The sequence below is a fragment of the Eutrigla gurnardus genome (genome assembly GCF_963514095.1).
Source record: "Eutrigla gurnardus genome assembly, chromosome: 5".
In the NCBI taxonomy this organism is placed as follows: Eukaryota; Metazoa; Chordata; class Actinopteri; order Perciformes; family Triglidae; genus Eutrigla; species Eutrigla gurnardus.
In genome coordinates, this window is record NC_139919.1 from 31844162 (window position 1) to 31868674 (window position 24513).

At 45.1% G+C, this 24513-nt stretch overlaps 1 protein-coding gene across 1 annotated transcript; it reads left to right on the forward strand.

The window, feature by feature from the left end:
* Positions 1-858: 858 nt before the first annotated feature.
* On the forward strand, positions 859-24513 carry rnf130 (ring finger protein 130). Its single transcript, XM_084009940.1, has 9 exons — positions 859-1077; positions 10333-10624; positions 14776-14967; positions 16859-17109; positions 20465-20536; positions 21586-21668; positions 21782-21878; positions 21967-22153; positions 23435-24513. The coding sequence occupies exons 2-9, from the start codon at positions 10363-10365 to the stop codon at positions 23542-23544; spliced, it is 1254 nt and encodes a 417-aa protein (XP_083866066.1). The 5' UTR covers positions 859-1077; positions 10333-10362; the 3' UTR covers positions 23545-24513.

Below are 24513 nucleotides of genomic sequence, written 5' to 3' on the forward strand. Positions count from 1 at the left end.
GACCACGCGCGATTTTCGTCGGCGCGCCGCGGCGCTTCCGCGGCCGGTGTGACGGAAACTCCTCCAGCCTGTCATAGCTGTCATAGCATTATTATTGACATTACAGTTGCCATGACAACCATAACAAAGCTACTCTTGAATACAAAATCAGACTATAATTACCTTTATTCACGGACTGACAGGCAGCTCCATACGGATAACATTCCGCTACTGAAGGTGAACAATATCGTGGCCACGCATTACGTGACCACGAGATAATAACGCGTGGCCACGAGATAGTAATGCGTGGCCACGAGATAGTAATGCGTGGCCACGCGTTATTTTTTTTTTTTATCCAATGTCACCAGGGGGGCTCCGTAGCTTTCAAACTAACTTTTACATTACTATTATTATTATTATTGGGTTTATTGTTGTTATTATTGTCAAGATTTTTATTATTATTATTACTAAGGTTTTCTTTGTATAGTGTGTATTTCTTTGTTGGTCGGAGTATATTTCCATCTACAGTAGGCTATATCTCCAGTTATGATTCTACGAGGTAGTTCTCAGGAAATCACACACAGACATGCTGACAGGCTGACACACAGACAGGCTGACCCACAGACAGGCTGACACACAAGACATGCTGACAGGCTGACACACAGACAGGCTGACCCACAGACAGGCTGACACACAAGACATGCTGACAGGCTGACACACAGACAGGCTGACCCACAGACAGGCTGACAGGCTGACACACAGGCAGGTGGACGGTCTCTTGTCAGGTATCGCGACAGCTGATCCAAATCTCAGGTACCTCAACAGAAGAAGTCGCACACGCGCCCTGTTTTCTGCCTCTCCTCTGGCTGTGCGCCTGCGCAGTGCGTCCCAAACGGAGAGACCGAGACGGGGCTCGAGCCTCCGCACCGAACCACCAGCGAAAACAAAATCGGATTAAAACACGGAATAACACCAGGATCCAGCGTCCGTAAACCAACCGAGCCCCGTCGGGCGTTTACCGGGATAGAAGGCGGGAGGACAGCGGAGGCAGGCGGGGTCTGTAGACCGGGAGCCTGCCTGTCTGTCCGCCTGCAGACGGTAAGACAAAGCGGTAAGAAGCGGCTTCCAGCGCCGCTTTATGTGGCGTCTAATCACTGAGTCATGGTGCTGGACTGGACCACGACCAGCCTTCATGGTGCTGGACTGGACCACGACCAGCCTTTCTTAAATGTAGCGCGTTGAACCAGACCGGAGACATGGCGGCGTGTAGGTCCGGAGGCTGGCCTGGTGATGATGCCCCATGTCAGACAGACACACTGACGACTGTCTGCCCCCGCGTCAGCTGGTCGAGGGTAGTCCTCACTGGGGGGGCGAGCCGGGACAAAGACAAACGACCCGTGGAGGACATACTGAGAGGACATATAGGGACAGCCAGAGGACATGGGGACAGTCAGAGGACACATAGAGACAGTCAGAGGACACATATGGACAGTCAGAGGACATATAGGGACAGTCAGAGGACATATAGAGACAGTCAGAGGACACATGGTAAATGGCCTCATTTATATAGCGCTTTTATCCAAAGCGCTTTACAGTAATGACTGAGATTCACCCATTCATACACACATTCACACACCGATGGCGGAGTCAACCAACACATATGGACAGTCAGAGGACATTGACAGTCAGATGATATATATAGGGACAGAGGACATATAGGGACAGTCAGAGGACATATAGAGACAGTCAGAGGACACATATGGACAGTCAGAGGACATATAGGGACAGTCAGAGGACATGGGGACAGTCAGAGGACATATAGAGACAGTCAGAGGACACATTGACAGTCAGAGGACACATGGACAGTCAGAGGACATATAGACAGTCAGATGATATATAGGGACAGGGGACATATAGGGACAGTCAGAGGACACATATGGACAGTATGAGGACACATAGAGACAGTCAGAGGACACAAAGAGACAGTCAGAGGACACATATGGACAGTCAGAGGACATGGGGACAGTCAGAGGACATATAGAGACAGTCAGAGGACACATATGGACAGTCAGAGGACATGGGGACAGTCAGAGGACATATAGAGACAGTCAGAGGACACATGGACAGTCAGAGGACATATAGGCAGTCAGATGATATATAGGGACAGAGGACATATAGGGACAGTCAGAGGAAACATAGACAGTTGGAGGACACAGGGACAGTCAGGACATATATAGACAGTCAGAGGACACAGGGGGAGTCAGGGGACATATAGGGACAGTCAGAGGACACATATGGACAGTATGAGGACACATAGAGACAGTCAGAGGACACAGAGAGACAGTCAGAGGACACATATGGACAGTCAGAGGACATGGGGAGAGTCAGAGGACATATAGAGACAGTCAGAGGACACATTGACAGTCAGAGGACACATGGACTGTCAGAGGACATATAGACAGTCAGATGATATATAGGGACAGAGGACATATAGGGACAGTCAGAGGAAACATAGACAGTTGGAGGACACAGGGACAGTCAGGACATATATAGACAGTCAGAGGACACAGGGGGAGTCAGAGGACATATAGGGACGGTCAGAGGACATATAGACACAGTCAGAAGACACATGTACAGTCAGAGGACACATGGACAGTCAGAGGACATATAGACCGCCAGATGATATATAGGGGCAGAGGACATAGGGACAGTCACAGGACACATAGGGACAGTCAGATGACACATGGACAGTCAGATGATATATAGGGAAAGTCAGAGGACATATAGGGACAGTCAGTGGACACATGGAAAGTCAGAGGACATATAGGGACAGTCAGAGGACACAGGGACAGTCAGAGGACATATAGGCACAGTCAGAGGACAAAAAGACAGTCGGAGGACACATATGGACAGTCAGAGCACATATAGGGACAGTCAGAGGACATATAGAGACAGTCCGAGGACATATAGGGACAGTCAGAGGACAGATATAGACAGTCAGAGGACACATGGACAGTCAGAGGACATATAGGCACAGTAAGGGCACATATGGACAGTCAGAGGACATATAGGGACTGTCAGAGGACACATAGGGACAGTCAGAGGACATATATGGACAGTATGAGGACATAGGGACAGTCAGAGGAGACATATGGACAGCCAGAGGACATACATAGACAGTCAGAGGACATAAAGAGACAGTCAGAGGACACATATGGACAGTATGAGGACACATAGAGACAGTCAGAGGACACAGAGACAGTCAGAGGACACATAGAGACAGAATACATATAGGGACAGTCAGAGGCCATAAAGGGACAGTCAGGGGACAGATATAGGCAAGGCAATGCAACTTTATTTGTATAGCACATTTCATACCCATGGCAGACTCAAAGTGCTTCACATCTTCAGGAAGTTTATTCCAGCTATTTGTAAATGATGCTCTCCCGTGATTTGAGTTTACTCTGGGAATCACTGACAGATTGGTCTCGGAAGATCTTAGTGGTCTAGAAGGCTTATGTAGTGGGAGCATATCAGTGATATACTTCGGTCCTAGACCATGTAGTGATTTATATGTGAGCAGGAGGATTTTGAAATCAATTATCTGTCATTCAGGGAGACAATATAAGGATTAAGAATTGGTGTAATGTGCTCACATTTTTTGGTCTTTGTAAGAACTCTAGCAGCAGCGTTCTGAACAAGCTGTAGCTGCCTGACAGTTTTTTTCGGAAGACCTACAAGGAGACCATTACAGTAGTCTAGCCTACTAGTAATAAAGGCATGTACAAGTTTTTCTAAGTCTTGAGCTGACATGAGCCCTCTAAGTCTTGCTACATTTTTGAGGTGACAGTAGGCCGATTTTGTTACTGATTTGATGTGACTGTCGAAATGTAAATCAGAATCCATAATAACCCCAAGATTTCTGGCTTTATTTGGGGTTTTCAGGGACAGAGAGTGAAGGTGTTGAATTACTTTAAACCTTCTTTTTTAGCACCAAAAACAATTATCTCAGTTTTGTCCTCATTTAGTTGTAGGAAGGTTTGGCACATCCAGTCTTTGACTTGCTCAATGCACTGGCACAGAAGATCTATGGGGCGATAGTCGTTTGGTGATAGTGCTACATAGATGTGGGTGTCATCGGCATAGCAATGGTGGTCAATGTTATTATTTTGCATGATTTGTCCTAGTGGGAGCATGTAGATGTTGAATAAAGTCGGCCCCAAGATTGAACCTTGGGGGACTCCACACGTTACATTGGTAGGTTCTGATACAAAGTCGCCAATGGGTCATTCCGTGTCATTTCATCAAATTTCTGAAAATCTTCCCACCTGACCATCTCACAATGTCCTGAAAAAATTTGAGTACAAAGATACACTTGTTAATAGGAAAAATCCAAAATATTAAGTCTCTACTGTCAATAGTTTTCTCATGAAACATCATTGAATGAAGGGTAGTTTAGACGGTTTTTGGCATCATGCTCTGAAAAGCCATTTTTAAACAGCAATATCTGGAAAACTATCTCACCTGTGGCCTTCAAAATTTCTACAGTGTATCTGTTACTAATAGCCTCCAGACATCGAATATCAGGGGTGTAGCTCAATGATAACCTAGTATGGTAGGTACTTAAAATGTGGCTTGTTGAAATAAAGTAGTACATTTGAAGAGTGACTGAGCTCCCATTTTTGCAGATAAAAGACTTCTATCACTTCTGCCTCTATCTCTGGTGTTAGCTTAAACATTCTACAAAATATGGTTTCTCTCAGATGATTAGTTTCACAGATATTAAGGCTCAAAAATGGAAGTTAACACATCTTTGCCCAACTTCAGAGTCATATTCCAAAAAACTGACAACACGTATCAGGTCCAAACTTACTTTTTTTTGAAATATCATATTCTTGTTAAAATCATATTAAAAAATCAGGAGGGTGTTTTGCCTCAATTTGTCGCAGTGATTTTTTAAAATCCTGATATTGGTGGGGGTTTTGTGGCCGTTTTTGGTACTGCATGTCTTAATATCCTACAAGTAAACATCACAGCAGGGCATTTCAATTGTGTTTTTTACCATTTACCAAAGACTTATATGTGACTAAATACTACTGATAAATTTAGCCTTATGAAAACATTAAATTGTAGCACAGTTGTAGTTATAGAGGCAATAAGTCCTTGGATGTGAGTTGAACATGCTGAAAGCAGCTTTTAATGTCTTAAACCATGAACAAATGAATTGAAGACTGTACATTTTGTCATACTTTAAGTATATAAATTACACAACCAAATCAAATAATAATCTTAATTTGAGCATAAAGATTTTACATTACAGTAGAAAAGTCTCCAAAGTTTGATATTGAATAACAGTTTGTCTCTGTGCTCACTATGAGACAATATGTGAGTTGTGTGTATGATCAGAAATGGTGGATAGGAAGTATCAGAGATGTTTCAGATGAAGATGTACTGGTTCAGTTCATGCACCCACATGGCCCTGCCAAGAGTTTCTACTGGCCAAGAAGAGAAGACATGTGCAATGTCCCACTGCAGCATAGAATTGCAAGGATTGACGTTCCCTCTACAGAAACTGGGTGCATGTATGCCATCAAAAAAGATGAGCACAATAGAGCAGAGATGTACATTAGACTATTTGTAAAGTCACTGCCAAATTAATGAATGTGACTAAGGAATTGGATCTAAAAGATGAAAAATGTGTGATCCCTCATAGTGAGCATAGAGACAAACTGTTATTCAATATCAAACTTTGGAGACTTTTGTACTGTAATGTAAAATATTTATGCTCAAATTAAGATTATTATTTGATTTGGTTGTGTAATGTATGTACTTAAAGTATGACAAAATGTACAGTCTTCAATATTTTGCTATGTTTGTTCATGGTTTAAGACCTTAAAAGCTGCTTTCACCATGTTTAACTCACATTCAAGGACGTATTGCCTCTGTAACTACAACTGTGATCCATTTTAATGTTTTCGTGAGGCTAAATTTATCAGTAGCATTTAGTCACATGTAAGTCTTTGGTAAATGATAAAAAGCACAATTGAATTGCCCTCCTGTGATGTTTACAAGTAGGCTGTTAGGACATGCAGTACCAAAACCAGCCACAAAACCCCCACCAATATCAGGATTTTAAAAAATCACTGCGACAAATTGAGGCAAAACACCCTCCCGATTTTTTAATATGATTTTAACAAGAATATGATCTTTAAAAAAAAGTAAGTTTGGACCTGATACGTGTTGTCAGTTTTTTGTAATATGACTCTGAAGTTGGGCAAAGATGTGTTTACTTCCATTTTTGAGCCTTAATATCTGTGAAACTAATCATCTGAGAGAAACCATATTTTGTAGAATGTTTAAGCTAACACCAGAGATAGAGGCAGAAGTGATAGAAGTCTTTTATCTGCAAAAATGGGAGCTCAGCCATCCTTCAAATGTACTACTTTATTTCAACAAGCCCCTTTTTAAGTACCTACCATACTAGGTTATCATTGAGCTACATCCCTGATATTCCATGTCTGGAGGCGTTTAGTAACAGATATACACTGTAGAAATTTTAAAGGCCACAGGTGAGATAGTTTTCTAGATATTGCCGTTTAAAAATGGCTTTTCAGAGCATGATGCCAAAAACCGTCTAAACTACCCTTCATTCAATGATGTTTCATGAGAAAACTATTGACAGTAGAGACCTAATATTTTGGATTTGTCCTATTAACAAGTGTGTCTTTGTACTTGAATTTTTTCAGGACATTCTGAGATGGTCAGGTGGGAGGCATTTGATGAAATGACACGGAATGACCCCAATGGAAACAAAATAGTTCCTATCTTGTAGATATGACTTGAACCAGTTTAAGACTGTGCCTGAGAGCCCCACCCAGTTTTCCAACCTGTCCAAAAGTATTGAGTGGTCGACAGTGTCAAATGCAGCACTGAGGTCTAATAGCATTAATATTGAAGTTTTGCCAGAGTCTGTGTTAAGACGGATGTCATTTACAAACTTAATAAGGGCCGTCTCGGTGCGATGAAAAGGTCGAAATCCTGACTGGAAGTTGTTGTGGCAGCCAGTTGAAGCCAGGAAGTGATTTAGTTGTTGGAGGACAACTTTCTCAATTATTTTCACTTATGAAGGGTAGATTTGAAATTGGTCTGTAGTTGTTGATAATAGAGGCATCTAGGCTCCGCTTTTTTAGAAGAGGTTTAATGACTGCAGTTTTGAAGGCCTTTGGGAAATTGCCTGATTGAATAGAGTTTAGTGTTGTCACGATACCAACATTTTGGTAACGGTACCGGTACCAACATGTGTTTCGGTACTTTTCTGTACTTTTCGATACTTTTTCAAATAAAAAATGAACGTAAAAAATGTCATTACTGACTTTATTTTAATAGAAAATCTTAGAACAATAACATATTAATCAGCAAATAAAATAAAATACCACAAAGACAAGCTTTTTTAATGCACACAATTTTAAAAATGTGAAAATATAAATACAATAATATAAAATATAATAATATAAATAAACCAGCTCTATTTGTTTTCTTCCAGAGCTACTTTTGTTAAGAGTGAAGGGCAGTGGCGCTTGCTTTTAGCACTGAATGTGGCTTTTCTTCCTGAGTAAATGACTCGTTCCCTGAGCTCAGTGTGCAGGTCTTGGTGCTTGTCCTTTAAGTGTTTGGCTAAGTCGGAGGTGTTTCCGCCGTTAGCCATGCATGTTTACGTTAACTGCCTCGCCTTGCGCATTTGTTTTTAGCTAAAGTACGGCTATATCGCACTTCCCGAAGTTGCGGCGTGGTGACGGTTGCAGCAGCCATTCTCCTCTCCGTGCTTCGCTCGCTCGCGCTCTCTCGCGCTCTCTCGCGCTCTCTCGCGCTCTCTCGCGCTCTCTCGCTCTCTCTCGCTCTCGCTCTCTCCAAGCTTTCCTCCCGCTAAGTTTGTTGCTCCAGCCCACGCTGCTCGCTAACTTGCTAGCTGTTTCCTCCGACTTGCTTGCTTTTTCTTTTTATCTCCCAAAGCTGTGGCTCGCTCCTCGTCCTCTCAGCTGTAGTTACAACGCGGTGACGTCACACGGCGAGTTCGCCGCGCTGTTGCGGGCGCTGTTGCGGGCGCTGTTGCGGGCGCTGCCGGCGGCGCTGCAAGTACCGGTCCCGTCCAAATGCAATATAGTACCGTTTTAAATGCCTCAGTACACCGTTACCAAATTAGTACCGGTATACCGTGCAACCCTAATAGAGTTATTAACTATTTGCAATATGTGTATAGATAGGTAGTCAAAAACATTCTTAAAAAAGTTGGTAGGTAAAGCATCAAGGCAGCAGGTGGATGATTTTAGATTTGTCACCGTTTCCACTAGAGTTTTAGAGTCTATGGCATTAAAGCTTGCCATCATTGCTGTGTTACTTTTGCCTGAACAGGGTGGTGATCCGACTTTTTTGTTTGAGATATTGATGGCACGTCTGATGCCTTCAATTTTATTAGTATAAAAGAATGCAAACTCATTGCATTTCTGCATGGAATGGAGTTTAGCTGGTATCTGTGTTGGGGGGTTGGTCAGTCTGTCAACAGTTGCAAATAGGGTTTTCGCCTTATTAGTGTTGTTGTTTAAGGCTCTCTTTATAGATGTCATGGTAAATATGAAGTTTCGTACTCCACCAGATTCATTCAAAGACAGTCAGAGGACACATAGGGACAGTCAGAGGACCTATAGGGACAGTCAGAGGACAGATAAAGACAGTCAGAGGACACATAGGGACAGTCAGAGGACCTATAGGGGCAGTCAGAGGACATAGGGACAGTCGGAGGACGTATAGAGACAGTCGGAGCACACATCCACACCGATCCAGCCTTTTGCACTTCCGATCCGATACCGATATTGTAGCTTTTAGTATCGGCCGATGCCGATACCGGCCGATGCCGATACCGGCCGATGCCGATACCGGCCGATCCAAGCATGTATTAAAGATTAAAGATTCAAGATATTTACTTATTTTGTTGTCAGACTCATGTTGAAAAGGGTTTTACTCTTAAGAACAACTAGCCAACTTAATTAGGTTAGTTTGAATAATCCACAATGGTTGGTAATGAAAAGCTGACTTGTTTATTCTTAACAGGGTTAAATAAACACAAAATAGACAATAGTCAATTAACCACACAAACTGAATTGGCATCAGTGCTCTGCTCAAGAGTGTAAACCAAGGCTTAAAAAAGCCATCACTGTAAATAATCCCACACAGCTGACATTTTTATCGACAACTTTAAATTCTTAGTGGGACATGCACAGACAAGTCCGTCTTGTTGTTGTTTAGTGGATGCTCGACAGGTCGCGAGGTGTGCGCTAGGTGTGCTGGAAAACAATGTGTTTTCGAAAACCTGAAAAAAACTGGAATCGATTACCTACATCGGTGCGCTGGAAAACACGGACCGGAGTTTTGAAATCGGATTTTTGGATCGGATCGGGATTTTCCCGTCCAGGCCGATCCGATATCGATATGCATTTTTTGCTAATATCGGCGGCCAGAGGTCAGAGGACATATAGGGACAGTCAGAGGACATATAGAGACAGTCAGAGGACATATAGGCACAGTCAGGGCACATATGGACAGTCAGAGGACACATATGGACAGTCAGAGGACATATAGGCACAGTCAGGGCACATATGGACAGTCAGCGGACATATAGATACTGTTAGAGGACATACAGAGACAGTCAGAGGACACATAGGAACAGTCAGAGGACATATAGGGACAGTCAGAGGAAACATCGGGACAGTCAGAGGACATATAGAGACAGAGGACTGTAAATGGGTGTGGATGTGGAGGTGATGTAAAGCCCTTTGAATGGTTGCAAAGACTAGAAATATAATTGCAGGTCAATTTACCGTACAGAGACATTAAGAGGACACAAAGAAACTTTGGCTCTCATTCATGAAATGTTAGTCAGTCTTTGAGGAGATTTGCACATAAATTCCCTCTGAACTGAAAACCTCCGGATTCATGAACGCATCATAAACCTCTGATTTGATCGTAACATGTGTGTATGTTCATGAACGCCAATCAATCGTAAACTGACAGGGACAGGTCAGTCCTTCTGTTGGTGGTGGTGAGACAGGTCAGTCCTTCTGTTGGTGGTGATGAGACAGGGACAGGTCAGTTCTTCTGTTAGTAGTGGTGAGACAGGTGAGTTATTCTGTTAGTGGTGGTGAGACAGGTCAGTTCTTCTGTTAGTAGTGGTGAGACAGGTGAGTTATTCTGTTAGTGGTGGTGAGACAGGTCAGTTATTCTGTTAGTGGTGGTGAGACAGGTCAGTTCTTCTCTTCTGAACAAACAGGTTTTCAGGAGTTTCTTTTTGTTTTTGGACAGGTTGGATGTAACAAAGACTGAGAGGACGACATGATGTCCCCAAGGTGGACCCGTCTCCATGTCCCACTGGTCCTGGTCCAGGTCCTGATCTTCTCCTGCTCCGGTTTGGCTGCCCGCTCTGACAGAAACATGCCGTCGGAGGAGTATGTGGGCGCCACGGTGAACGCCACCGTTCTGGACGGACGAGGAAACTCCGTCCACGTGATGAGCAGCGATGACGGGACGTACGGACAGAACTCCCCGAAGGTGGACACCAGGGGGGTCGTCATCGCCCCGGCAACGCATCACGGAGGTACCGACACGAGGTCACTCCGCAGGTCACATCTCAGGTCACTTCTCAGGGCACAGGTCACATCTCAGGTCACACCTCAGGTCACATCTCAGGTCACACCTCAGGTTACAAGTCACATCTCAGGTCACTCCTCAAGTCACATCTCAGGTCACATCTAAGGTCACTCCTCAGGTCACAGGTCACATCTCAGGTCACTCCTCAAGTCACATCTAAGGTCAGTCCTCAGGGCACAGGTCACATCTCAGATCACTCCTCAAGTCACATCTCAGGTCACATCTAAGGTCAGTCCTCAGGGCACAGGTCACATCTCAAGTCACATCTAAGGTCACTCCTAAGGGCACAGGTCACATATCAGGGCACAGGTCACATCTCAGGTCACTCCTCAGGTCACAGCTCACATCTCAGGTCACACCTCAGGGCACAGGTCACATCTCAGGTCACAGGTCACATCTCATGTCACAGGTCACATGTCAGGTCACCCCTCAGGTCATTCCTCAGTGCACAGGTCACTCCTCAGGGCACAGGTCACATCTCAGGTCACATCTCAGGTCACACCTCAGGTCACAGGTCGCATCTGCGTGGCTTGGGCTGCACAATATTTCTGCCTTTTTCTCACCACTGTTACTGTAACGCCCTGGGTGATGTTGGGACTTTGAAATTGTATTCACTCTGAAAATCATGAGCGTATTCTAGTCCTGCTCAATGTGTTAAGTGTCCTGAGATGATGTCTGTTGTGATATGACACTATCAATAAAATGGAATTGAATTGAATGTCAGGTCACTCCTCAGGTCACTCCTCATGTGTCAGGTCACTCCTCAGGTCACTCCTCAGGTCACTCCTCATGTGTCAGGTCACTCCTCATGTGTCAGGTCACTCGTCAGGTCACTCCTCAGGTCACTCCTCATGTGTCAGGTCACTCCTCATGTGTCAGGTCACTCCCCAGGTCACTCCTCATGTGTCAGGACACTCCTCAGGTCAATCTTCATGTGTCAGGTCACTCCTCAGGTCACTCCTCAAGTGTCAGGTCACCCCTCAGGTCAATCCTCATGTGTCAGGTCACTCCTCATGTGTCAGGTCGCTCCTCAAGTCACTCCTCATGTGTCAGGTCACTCCTCAGGTCACATCTCTGGTCACTCCTCATGTGTCAGGTCACATCTCAGAGTCACTCCTCATTTGTCAGATCACATCTCAGGTCACTCCTCATGTGTCATGTCACTCCTCAGGTCACTCCTCAGGTCACTCCTCATGTGTCAGGTCACTCCTCAGGTCACTCCTCATGTGTCAGGACAATCCTGAGGTCAATCCTCATGTGTCAGATCGCTCCTCAAGTCACTCCTCATGTGTCAGGTCACTCCTCATGTGTCAGGTCACATCTCAGGTCACTCCTCATGTGTCAGGTCACATCTTAGTTAGGGCTGGAGGATATGGACCAAAAATCATATCTTGATATTTTTGAGCTGAAAGGCGATACACGATATATATCGCAGTACTTTTTCCCTTAAAGAAATAACAAAAACAAAGTCAGTTCCAAGTCAAATAATTAAATGTGGCAAATGTAACACAGGCACTTTTATGAAACGGACAAATCACAGCACATCAAGCACAATATCAACATTTTAAATAACACTACATAATAATATTAAATTAAAATGTTCCTTAAACTTTGACCTTCTCCTGTCTGCAGGCTACGTTCAGCTCGAAATTGAAAACTCAGTCTTTAGAGGAACTTGGAAAAAATCCAAGCACCTTAATATTTGACAGAGGGTTTAACAAGGGTACACGATGGAGCCTAAAGTCCAGATTGTTTTACTAGTGTGAGCGCTCCAACGGTACGCTTCCTCGGCCCGGCACGCTTGGAAGAGGTGGATTTGAGTCCGGTACGATTCTTGCACGAGCACATGCACATCTACATCTACTACTGTTGATGACTGTAGGACCCAGCGGGATTCTGGGTCGGGCTTGGGGCCTCGTGGTGTCAGCGGTACCGGAGCGGAACCGGACTGATAGCTCAGCTCACATGCTCTGATGCAGGCCGAGTAGAAATACGTGCAGACGTCATTGTCAGTAAAGTTTCATGTTCTGTGTTGTTCTCTCATGTGAGGACTGAACACAACATCCAGCCATACTGTGTCTGCCATGTTGTTGCTGCATGCAGGAGTGTGTGTGAGTGAGCGGGTAGGGGAGGGGCTGCTATTGGTTTATGTGAGGGACAGATACGGAGAGAAACAGGCCGACTGGCAGCTCCACCAAAGAAACGTTATTTTAATGTGACATAAATCTACATACTCTCGCCTCACAGCAAGAGGGTCCCTGGGTTCGATTCCCGGGTCTGCCCGGGTTCCTTCTGTGTGGAGTTTGCATGTTCTCCCCGTGTAAGCGTGGGTTCTCTCCGGGTTCTCCGGCTTCCTCCCACAGTCCAAAGACATGCAGGATGGGGATAGGTTCATTGGTGACTCTAAATGTCCCGTAGGTGTGAATGGTTGTTTGTCTCTACATGTCTCCCTGTGATAGACTGGCGTCCTGTCCAGGTGTACCCTGCCTTCGCCCAATGACAGCTGGGATCAGCTCCAGCCCCCCCATGACCCTGAATACAGGATAAGCGGTAGACGATGGATGGATGGATGGATGGATGGATGGATAAATGTCCATATACACACCATAATCCTATATCGTGTTTGAAAATATATTGATGTATTTTAAAAACTCAATATATCGCCCAGCCCTAATCTCAGGTGACATCTCAGGTGACATCTCAGGTGCAGTAGTGTGGTTGTGCTCTCTACCTGGTACCTGGTGCAGTAGTGTGGTTGTGTTCTCTACCTGATACCTGGTGCAGTAGTGTGGTTGTGTTCTCTACCTGGTACCTGGTGCAGTAGTGTGGTTGTGTTCTCTACCTGATACCTGGTGCAGTAGTGTGGTTGTGTTCTCTACCTGGTACCTGGTGCAGTAGTGTGGTTGTGTTCTCTACCTGGTACCTGGTGCAGTAGTGTGGTTGTGTTCTCTACCTGGTACCTGGTGAAGTAGTGTGGTTGTGTTCTCTACCTGGTACCTGGTGAAGTAGTGTGGTTGTGTTCTCTACCTGGTACCTGGTGCAGTAGTGCGGTTGTGTTCTCTGCTCTCAGGTCAGATTTCCGTCCCTCCGTCCTCTCAGAAGGACACTGCAGCTGCTGGATGGAGCTCCGACTGGCTGGTTCAGTCTCTAGCTGCTCCTTCTGAAATGTGTCATGACAAAGTGGACAAATAAACACATAAATCAAAGATGAGATGTTAAGAACAATAACTAATCAAACCAGGACTTCCATGCAGAATCTCAGAATGAGAGTTGAAGCTTCAGCAGATCAGTTTGATTAGGAGGAAGAATTATTATCATTGTTGTGTAATTATTGCTTAAAGAATAACCGAAGAAAGTACCGTGTTCTAGAGCAGGTACTCCTGTCATGTACAAGTCATTTAGAAAGACAATATTGAAGTAACTGTAATCATGATTTATAGTTATTAATGATCTGGTTGATTCTGTGATGTTAGTGGTGTTTCCTGATCTGTAATCAATGTCATCAGCGAGCTGTTGGTGGTTAGCCTCAATGCTAACCTGTTAGCCACAGCTCCTGTTGTTCTGCTGTCTATCAAATGGACTGATGTCCGGATGAATCCGTTGCACATCCCTCCTTCCTTTCTTCCTTCCTTCCTTCCTACTTTCCTTCCTTCCCTCCTACTTTCCTTCCTTCCTTTCCTCCTGCTCTAATTCCTACCTTCCTTCCTTCCTTCCCTCCTACCTACCTTCCATCCCTCCTTTCCTTCCTTCCTTCCCTTGTTCCTTCCTACCATCCTTCCTTCCTTCCTACCTCCCTTCCTTCCTTCCTTCCTACATACCTACCTACCTACCTTCCTACATCCTTCCTTTGTTCCTTCATTCCCTCCTTCCTACCGTCCTTCCTACCTTCCTACCTTCCCTCCTTCCGACCTTCCTTCCTTCCTTCCTTCCTACCCAACCTCAACATGCTTTACACATTTATTAAACATTCAAAAGGAAATACTTGATAGTTAACATTAAAAAAAAGAGCAGAATGTCCATTTAAAATGTTGTGTGTTGTCTTCTTCATGAAGAATGATGAAAGTAACCAGTAACCAAGGTAACGGTTTGTCTCCCCAGTGGTAGACCGGCAGGGCTGTGACCCCAGTACTCGTTTCTTGGTCCCTCCTCGGAGTGTCTACTGGGTGGCACTGCTGCAGAGAGGAAACTGCACCTTTAAAGAGAAGATCCTGAAGGCGGCGGCCTACAATGCCACGGCGGTCCTTATCTACAACAACTCCACCGACAAGACGGTCAAGATGGGACACGAAGGTCAGGATCTGTTTAAACTAATCTGTTGAGTACCTGAGCAGGTACAGAACAGAGTACCTGTGCAGAACAGAGTACCTGAGCAGGTGCAGAACAGAGTACCTGTGCAGAACAGAGTACCTGAGCAGGTACAGAACAGAGTACCTGGGCAGAACAGAGTACCTGAGCAGGTGCAGAACAGAGTACCTGAACAGGTGCAGAACAGAGTACCTGAGCAGTTGCAGAACAGAGTACCTGAACAGGTACAGAACAGAAACATCGGAGAGCAGCCAACTTATTTTAGCATAAAAACAGGTGAAAACAGCTAGCTTAGCATAGCATAACGATTGGAAACAGGTGAAAATAGCTAGCTTAGCATAAAGACTGGAAACAGGTGAAAACAGCTAGCTTAGCATAAAGACTGGAAACAGGTGAACAGCCAGGTTAGCATAAACACTGGAAATGGGAGAACAGCAACCCTACACTGTAGGAATAGTGTTATAAAGTGTTGTGATTGAGACGAGGAGGATGATGGTGGGAGGGTGGGTGGGTGGTTGTGTGGGTGGAGTGACGACCCGAGGATCAATATTGAGTCTAAATATAGATGGGAACTTGTCAGTAATTGATGAGATATGTGTGTGTGTGTGTGTGTGTGTGTGTGTGTGTGTGTGTGTGTGTGTGTGTCCTGGTGCTGAAGGTCAGAGAGCAGAAACAGAAACGAACGATCTGAACAGCGGGACAATTGTGATAATTCAAATAATAATACTGATAATATACTGCATTAAAGTGTAGTTATTTGATAATGTCGGATGCTGTAGTTCTATTATACTGTAGTACAGTGTAGTAGGGATGTACTGTAGTACTGTTATACTGCAGTACAGTGGAGTTTTTTATAATGTAGTACACTGTATTTCTGTTATACTGTAGTACAGTGTAGTACTGTTATACTGCAGTACAGTGGAGTTATGTTATAATGCAGTGAAGTGGAGTTCTTTTATACTGTAGTACAGTGTAGTTATGTTATACTGTAGTATGTCATAGTACTGTTATACTGTAGTACAGCATAGTACTGTTATACTGTAGTACAATGGAGTTATGTTATAGTGCAGTACAGTGGAGTTATGTTATACTGTAGAACAGTGGAGTACTGTTATACTGCAGTACACTGTAGTATTGTTATACTGTAGTACAGTGTAGTACTGTTATACTGTAGTACAGTGTAGTACTGTAATACTGCAGTACAGTGGAGTTCTGTTATACTGCAATACGGTGGAGTTATGTTAATCTGCAGTACAGTGGAGTACTGTTATACTGCAGTACACTGTAGTATTGTTATACTGTAGTACAGTGGAGTACTGTTATACTGTCCTTCTTTTGACAAATGTACTTATTGTAAGTCGCTTTGGACAAAAGCGTCTGCTAAATGACCTAAATGTAAATGTAAAATACTGCAACACAGTGGAGTACACTTATACTGCAGTACACTGTAGTACTGTTATACTGCAGTACAGTGGAGTTATGTTATACTGCAGTACAGTGGAGTAATGTTATACTGCAGTAAAGTGGAGTTCTTTTATAATGTAGTACAGTGGAGTACTGTTATACTGCAACACAGTGGAGTACTGTTATATATATATATATATATATATATATATATATATATATAATAACAGTAGTTATAGTAACGGTAGTAGTAGTAGTAGTAGTAGTATTCACAGTAGTAGTATTAACAGTTGTAGTCCATGGTAGCAGGCACAGCCACGTTTAGATGTAGACCAGAAAGCAGTCAGTGCAGCATCACATGGGGGGGGCAGGTGAACCCAGACAGGACACCGTTTGGTCACAACAAATCTCACCAAACCTCACCCTGTCACTGATTCTGGTCCCGATGATGTTCCTGTTTCTGTCTGTTTAGGTACCGGCGACACGGTGGCGGTGATGATCACAGAGGCGTATGGTAAAGAGATCCTGGCTCACCTGGAGAGGAACCTGACGGTCCTTGTGTCTGTGGTGGTGGGTCAACGTGGTCCCACCAAAAACATCAACCGAGGCTCGCTGGTCTTTGTCTCCATCTCCTTCATTGTCCTCATGATCATCTCGTCGGCCTGGCTCATCTTCTACTTCATCCAGAAGATCCGCTACACCAGTGCCCGCGACCGCAGTCAGGTAACCTGCTGACACACTGCTAACATACGGCTAACATGCTAATATACAGCTAATGCACTAACACAAAGCTAACAGGCAAAACTTATACACCGCGAACAAGCCAACATACAGCTTACATGCTGAAAAATAGCTAATGCACAGCCAACAAGCTAACACACCACTACCATAAACCTGACACACTAATATATACAGCTAACACACTAAAAAAGGCTAACGGGCTAATGTAACTAATATGCCTCTAATAGGCTGACAGACAGCTAACATTCTAACAAATAGCTACCACACAGGTTACCTGCCAATATAAAACTAACACACTTACAAAGCTAACATAACTAATATGCCGCTAACAGGCTGGAATGTAATGTCGCTAATAGCTAACACACAGCTAACAGGCTAACACACAGCTAACAGAGCTAACATGATAACATATTGCTAATGTTGGTTTTTATTTATCTCGGTTTGATCATTGAGGGCATAACATCATTTACAAAAAAAAAAAGCGGGTAATAGGTTAGCATACAGACAACGCACCAATAACAGGCAAACATTGTCCTCTACTTCCTGTCCCTCCTCCTCCACTCTTCCTCTTCTTCAGATGAGTCGTATCGTGTTCTAGATCCCCACGTATAAGAGAAGGATCTCCGTCAACAAATTGCCAAATTGTGATAGTTCAAAAATAAAGTATTTTGTACGAACTGTATAACAAAAATTACAAATATATGTATAAAACACAGCACACTCGCTTAGACTTGACAGACCACACAACCCTGCCCAACCTCCGCGAATGTACAAACATCACACAGTCCAAATGTTTTATACTCCTTTCCTCGTCAGGTGTGGCTTCTTCTGATTGGTGGAGCGACCAGGTATGTCCACGCCTTGTGGTCCTTATATCCTGACTCCTCTCGGTGAATTCTTCATGCCAGCATCATCAGTTCCTCCATACAGACTGAGAGTGCTGCTATCAGTCTGATGTACAGGCCTGCAGTTCTTTCTGTTCTCACTCTTCTTGCTGTGACATACAAAACATTCTTGCAAAAACTAGTTCAGCATTTGAGCAAGCATCCTTCTGGTGATATGATACACTTCTTATTGTTAAGATTCTCCAGGCCTTGAGGCCTGCTGAAACCCAGAGTTTAAAACCTTCTCCCTCATATCACATAATTATTTTAAGTAAGTACACATCATTTATGACCTCGCCACAGTCATTAATATTTAATAAAATGAATCTCTGCTGAATTGTTAATGGAGCAGGAGGTGGAACCAAGTAGTATGTTTCACTGCCCCTCTCTGAGTGTTTCCTATTCCCGTGTTTGGTACCCTAGCAGCAACTTAACTAGATCTGGATCCATCTGGACTGTGAAGCTGAACACTTCATGTATTCATCTTGCGATGCACCTGGACACATCATCAGTATTTTGCCTCCTGGGTTCATTAGGGTCTTGCAACAGACAGCTTCGCTGAGGCGACCCAGCTGGGATTGATCAAGTCCCAGCTTGTGTACAGGTAGCCTCTCACCTCCTGATCCACAGCCACCTTGAAGCACTTCCGGCTGGCTCTGTGACCATCTCACTTCCGTGATGCCACCAGATCCCCTTCAGGATCTTCCAGAGCCTGTGGAGTAGCCTTGGGCAGTACTTGTGTGTCTCTGAGGTAGCTGAATGTGTCTCTGAAGGTGTCTCTGAGGTAGAGGAAGGTGTCTCTGAGGTAGCTGCAGGTGTCTCTGAGGTAGCTGCAGGTGTCTCTGAGGTAGAGGAAGGTGTCTCTGAGGTAGCTGAATGTGTCTCTGAAGGTGTCTCTGAGGTAGCTGCAGGTGTCTCTGAGGTAGCTGCAGGTGTCTCTGAGGTAGAGGAAGGTGTCTCTGAGGTAGCTGAATGTGTCTCTGAAGGTGTCTCTGAGGTAGCTGAAGGTGTCTCTGAAGGTGTCTCTGAGGTAGCTGATAGGGATGGCCAAAACTAAAAATATTTTTGACCGACCACCGAGCCTCATTAACCGGTTGAAACTGGTTAACCGATCAGATTAAAATGCGCTATTAAAATGCGCCCCCCTTGATTACGATCCGTGCCTGCTGCTTATCTCTCTCCCGTTCTGTCTCCGACACACACACACCGTCCGGCGCCGCCCTTCCACTTTTTTAAGTCCCCTACAGTGTGAAACATCAAGTCCCGCCGCCGCGGCTTATTTAGGAAAATGACAGCTCCGAGACGCTGCTTGTTTAGTTTGAGGAGATGGTAATGCTTATAATAATAAAGCAAGATGATTATTGTCATTACCTTATCTGTTACCATTGAAAATCCTGAAATATAGTAATGTCCGAATCCAAGCCCATCCAAGATAAAACAGGCACCTTCGGAATGCGTAAAAGACGCACCGGCGTGAAATGTTTTTATTTGGGCTATTAAGTATAAACATGCAATTTATGAAAAATTGAGTGTAAGGGATAATTTGTTCACTTCACACAAAAAAAGATCTTGTAATGAGATGGCTAACTGTAGTCTTGTAGTCAGACTTCTTGTCCCGCGACGTCTCATAACAACCACAACGGCGGCCTACGTGCTGGTAGCAGATATTCTGCTCGTCTCTACGACGTGGTTTTAAGGCCACTGTACGAAAGAAAACGGAGCCGAGAGAGGGGGCGATATTCTGGGAAAAAAGTTGCAGATTTGCTTGGTAGCTGAAGCTGTGTCTGAAGGTGTCTCTGAGGTAGAGGAAGGTGTTTCTGAAGGTGTCTCTGAGGTAGAGGAAGGTGTCTCTGAAGGTGTCTCTGAGGTAGAGGAAGGTGTTTCTGAAGGTGTCTCTGAGGTAGCTGAAGGTGTCTCTGAGGTAGAGGAAGGTGTTTCTGAAGATGTCTCTGAGGTAGCTGAAGGTGTCTCTGAGGTAGCTGAAGGTGTCTCTGAGGTAGAGGAAGGTGTTTCTGAAGATGTCTCTGAGGTAGCTGAAGGTGTCTCTGAGGTAGAGGAAGGTGTTTCTGAAGATGTCTCTGAGGTAGCTGAAGGTGTCTCTGAGGTAGCTGAAGGTGTCTCTGAGGTAGAGGAAGGTGTTTCTGAAGATGTCTCTGAGGTAGCTGAAGGTGTCTCTGAGGTAGAGGAAGGTGTTTCTGAAGGTGTCTCTGAGGTAGCTGAAGGTGTCTCTGAAGGTGTCTCTGAGGTAGCTAGAGGTGTCTCTGAGGTAGAGGAAGGTGTTTCTGAAGGTGTCTCTGAGGTAGCTGAAGGTGTCTCTGAAGGTGTCTCTGAGGTAGCTGGAGGTGTCTCTGAGGTAGAGGAAGGTGTTTCTGAAGGTGTCTCTGAGGTAGCTGTGTCCACGGTAAATGGTCCAGATGTTGGAGATGTAACACTGTCCTGTCTCTGTCTTTCAGCGTCGTCTTGGTGATGCAGCGAAGAAAGCCATCGGGAAGTTAACCACGAGGACGGTGAAGAAAGGAGACAAGGTAAAGACGTCTGTCCCGCCGTCCTTTGTTGATGTGTTTCTTCTTCTGTGGTACTAAATGAACATTGTAAGGTCATAAGTGAAGCGGGACACAGGATGGATACATGGTGGACAGGAGGACCTAGAGGCTTCAGGTGTTTATGTTGTTGACCTTCAGCTAGAAGCACTGAAGGATGTGGACTCTGCTCTGACCCAAAGGGCAAAGGTCAAACAAGGTTACAACTGTTTGATACAACCACAACCAGCTGCTGCCATAATTCACCCAGCGGAGCACTAACCTGTGTGTGTGTGTGTGTGTGTGTGTGTGTGCTGTGTGTGTGTGTGTGTGTGGGGGGGGGGGGGGGGGTCTGTGTGTGTGTGTGTGGGGGGGGGGGTCTGTGTGTGTGTGTGTGGGGGGGGGGGGGGTCTGTGTGTGTGTGTGTGTGTGTGTGGGGGGGGGGGGGTCTGTGTGTGGTGTGTGGGGGGGGGGGTCTGTGTGTGTGTGTGTGGGGGGGGGGGGGTCTGTGTGTGGTGTGTGTGTGTGTGTGTGGGGGGGGGGTCTGTGTGTGTGTGTGTGTGTGTGTGTGTGTGTGTGTGTGTGTGGTGTGTGTGTGTGGGGGGGGGTCTGTGTGTGTGTGTGTGTGTGTGTGTGTGTGGGGGGGGGGTCTGTGTGTGTGTGTGTGTGTGTGTGTGTGTGTGTGTGTGTGTGTGGTGTGTGTGTGTGGGGGGGGGTCTGTGTGTGTGTGTGTGTGTGTGTGTGGGGGGGGGGTCTGTGTGTGGTGTGTGTGTGGGGGGGGGGGGTCTGTGTGTGTGTGTGTGTGTGTGTGTGTGTGTGTGTGTGTGTGTGTGTGTGTGTGGGGGGGGGTCTGTGTGTGGTGTGTGTGTGGGGGGGGGGGGTCTGTGTGTGTGTGTGTGTGTGTGTGTGTGTGTGTGTGTGTGGGGGGGGGGGGGGGGGTCTGTGTGTGGTGTGTGTGTGTGTGTGTGGGGGGGGTCTGTGTGTGTGTGTGTGTGTGTGTGTGTGTGTGTGTGGGGGGGGGGGGGGGGGGGGGTCTGTGTGTGGTGTGTGTACAGGAAACTGATCCAGATTTTAACCACTGTGCGGTGTGTATTGAAGCGTACCAGCTGAACGATGTGGTTCGTATTCTTCCCTGCAAGTGAGTCTGAAAACACACTGTGACTTTAATAATCCTCCACCAGTCAGACAGCGTATATAGAAGCAAGTCCATGTTGAGTCCTGATGAGTCCTGTTGGTTCTCGGTCTCTGCAGACATGTCTTCCATAAGGTGTGTGTGGACCCCTGGCTGAACGAGCACTGCACCTGTCCCATGTGTAAACTCAACATCCTCAAGGCTCTGGGCATCATGGTGAGTCATCACTGACATGAACCATCACTCGGTCTGTCCTCTCCGTCCTCACGTCTGTCTTCTCTGTCTCCTCCTGTCGGCCCTCTAGTCCAGTCTTCCCTGCGTGGACAGCGTGGTGTTGGACGTAGAGCGTCTCGGTGTCAGTCAGGTGTCCAACAGCCAGAGGACAACGCTTGGGACCAGCAGCCAGCCGTCCATCAGCCTGGAGCCGCTCAGCCCCCCCCACCCTGAGGCCCCGCCCAGAACCCCTGCTGACATCACCATCTCTGTGACCAGTAAGACCCCCACCACAACACAAGTCCAGCAACAACTTGAGACTCCCAGACCAACTGGAAACTGAGCAACATGCAACTTTTATCAGTTGAAAGACATCTTTACACTGTCATACAGCCTAACTTTACACTGTTAACACTTTCATACAGCAACTTTACACTGTTACTGTCAAACGGTAACTTTACACCATTAACACTTTCATACAGCAACTTTACACTGTTAACACTTTCATAGAGCAACTTTACACTGTTAACACTGTCATACAGTAACTTTACAATGTCACAGAACAACTTTACACTGTTTATTCTATCATGCAGCAACTTGACACTGTTTATTCTATCATCAACTTTACAATCGCTCGTCGCTCAGAGCTAGACACGCAAATTGCTCTGTTGCTGGTTGTACAAATCAGCATAAGTGCTTATATTTGGTCTCAGCTACAGAAGAACAGAAGAGACGGTGGTTGCATTCATATTTAATGACAATGTGCCGGCTACGGTTCGTGTTAGCTTGTATATATGTGCTAACATCACATCAGACTGCTTCAGTAAAGAGGGTCAGTAATAAGCTGGCTTTGCCTCGACACTGACCCTTGTTTCAGGATCTGTCCCAACCATAAGGGACCAGCAACTTCACCTGTGCCACATAGGCGAGCCATAGCGATACATCCACCGTAAACATTGGAGCATGCTACCGCTAGCGTAATGGCATCCTCTCCGTCTCTCTCAAAGTAGGCGTTGACAGACGGAGCTCATTAGCATTTAAAGGTGCAGGCACAGAAACAGCCTGTTCTCAGGAGAGCTCATTTGAGCAACTTTAAGACAGCTGAAATTCAGGACCACGGATGGGTTTGGGGCAATGCATACCAAATCCAGTGTTGTTGGACCTCCTGACAGCTGTGTGAAATTGATGAAAATCAGTATAATAGGGGATTGTTAAATTGTCCACTATATGGAGCCAGTGACATCTTGAAGGCACACCTAATGATGTCATCATATCAGTTACAGATTCTCTGACATATTTGTTCTTCTGTAGATTTTTATTTGTAATATTGATTTTGGTGTCAATACAGCTGATATTCATACTGACGTATGATGCAACATCCTGTCCACTGGTGGCTTTTTTAGAATAATTTAATATTGTATTGACTGATAAATATGGCTGTTTGTTTCATAAGAACAGTTTTAAGTCATATAATTAGTCAATTATTTTAACACTATAATGGTGCATATTGTTGTATCTCCTGTCGCACATCTAATTCTGTCTTTTTGCCTTCTCACCAGGCGGCGGCCACTTCTTCAACAGGAACTCAATGTCTCCTCGGAGCTTAGTCTGTGAGATGGAGCTGCCAGACATCCAGACCTCGCTTGATCTCTATGATGACAAGTCCTGAGGCCCGTGGTCATGGCTACGCCCTCCCAACACCACCTCCACCTCCTGATGGACGGAAAACATTTTAGACATACTTTCTGATTAAAAACAACCTTGACGAACTTCAAGGATGAATTTAATTTCATCTATCAGATTTTCTTCAGACTGGACATGGACATTTGATCCTGGTCTGGATTCGGGTCTCGGTTACACCCGTTAACTTGACACTAATGTTTTTATTTTTCCTCAGAAGAAGACTAACTCAAACTGGACTGGAGCCAGTTCTTGGGTTAAATCATTAAAAACTCCTAGTAACCAGAACCCGGACTAGGTTTCTCTGGCAGACCTGAAGGAAATGTTCTTCAAATTTCCATAAAAGTGCTTATATGTTCCTAGAAAAGGGTTCCACAAAAGTTCCTAGGCCCCTGGAAAACTTCACAAATTCCTTTAACGTTTTTTGGAGAAGCCCAGAGTTCTTAAAAAGGTTCCTGTGTTTCTAGAAAAGTTCCAGTTCTCCTTAGAAGGGTCCTGGACCTTTCCTGTGTTCCCAACATGGTTCCTGGAAAAGGGTTCACAAATGTTTCCACTTAAAAGTTCTGGGCTGCGGTCGAATAGTCTATTTTGCTGAGGAAGCTTCCTAACTGAAGAAGTGACCCGGAAGTAAATAAGTGGCCGTCATGTTGAGAGCCGTTCCAATTCCCAAAATGCAAAGGAAAGGATCTCCAATGATCCTTTCACTTCTCCTTTAGGATACAATGGACCTTCCTCTACCAAAGGAAAGGAGATAATGCCGACCCACAATTCCTTGCGAAAGCAACTTTTAAAGTGCTGCACACCTCGGTCGTTCATGAAAACAAACAATATGCCTATTTGCATATTCAACAATCACTTTCATGCAGACATATGGTAATTGGGATTGTGTTGATAAATGTGTGGACACTGATAATAATTGAATGGTATTTGTATTTATTTATTTCAATCATGTTACAAA

Coding starts and splice junctions, on each gene's coding strand:
- rnf130 (XM_084009940.1), top strand. CDS start 10,363: ATGATGTCCCCAAGGTGGACCCGTCTCCATGTCCCACTGGTCCTGGTC. Junction 20,537..21,585: donor CGGTGAAGAAAGGAGACAAG/GTAAAGACGTCT, acceptor GTGTGTGTACAG/GAAACTGATCCAGATTTTAA. Junction 22,154..23,434: donor CATCACCATCTCTGTGACCA/GTAAGACCCCCA, acceptor CCTTCTCACCAG/GCGGCGGCCACTTCTTCAAC.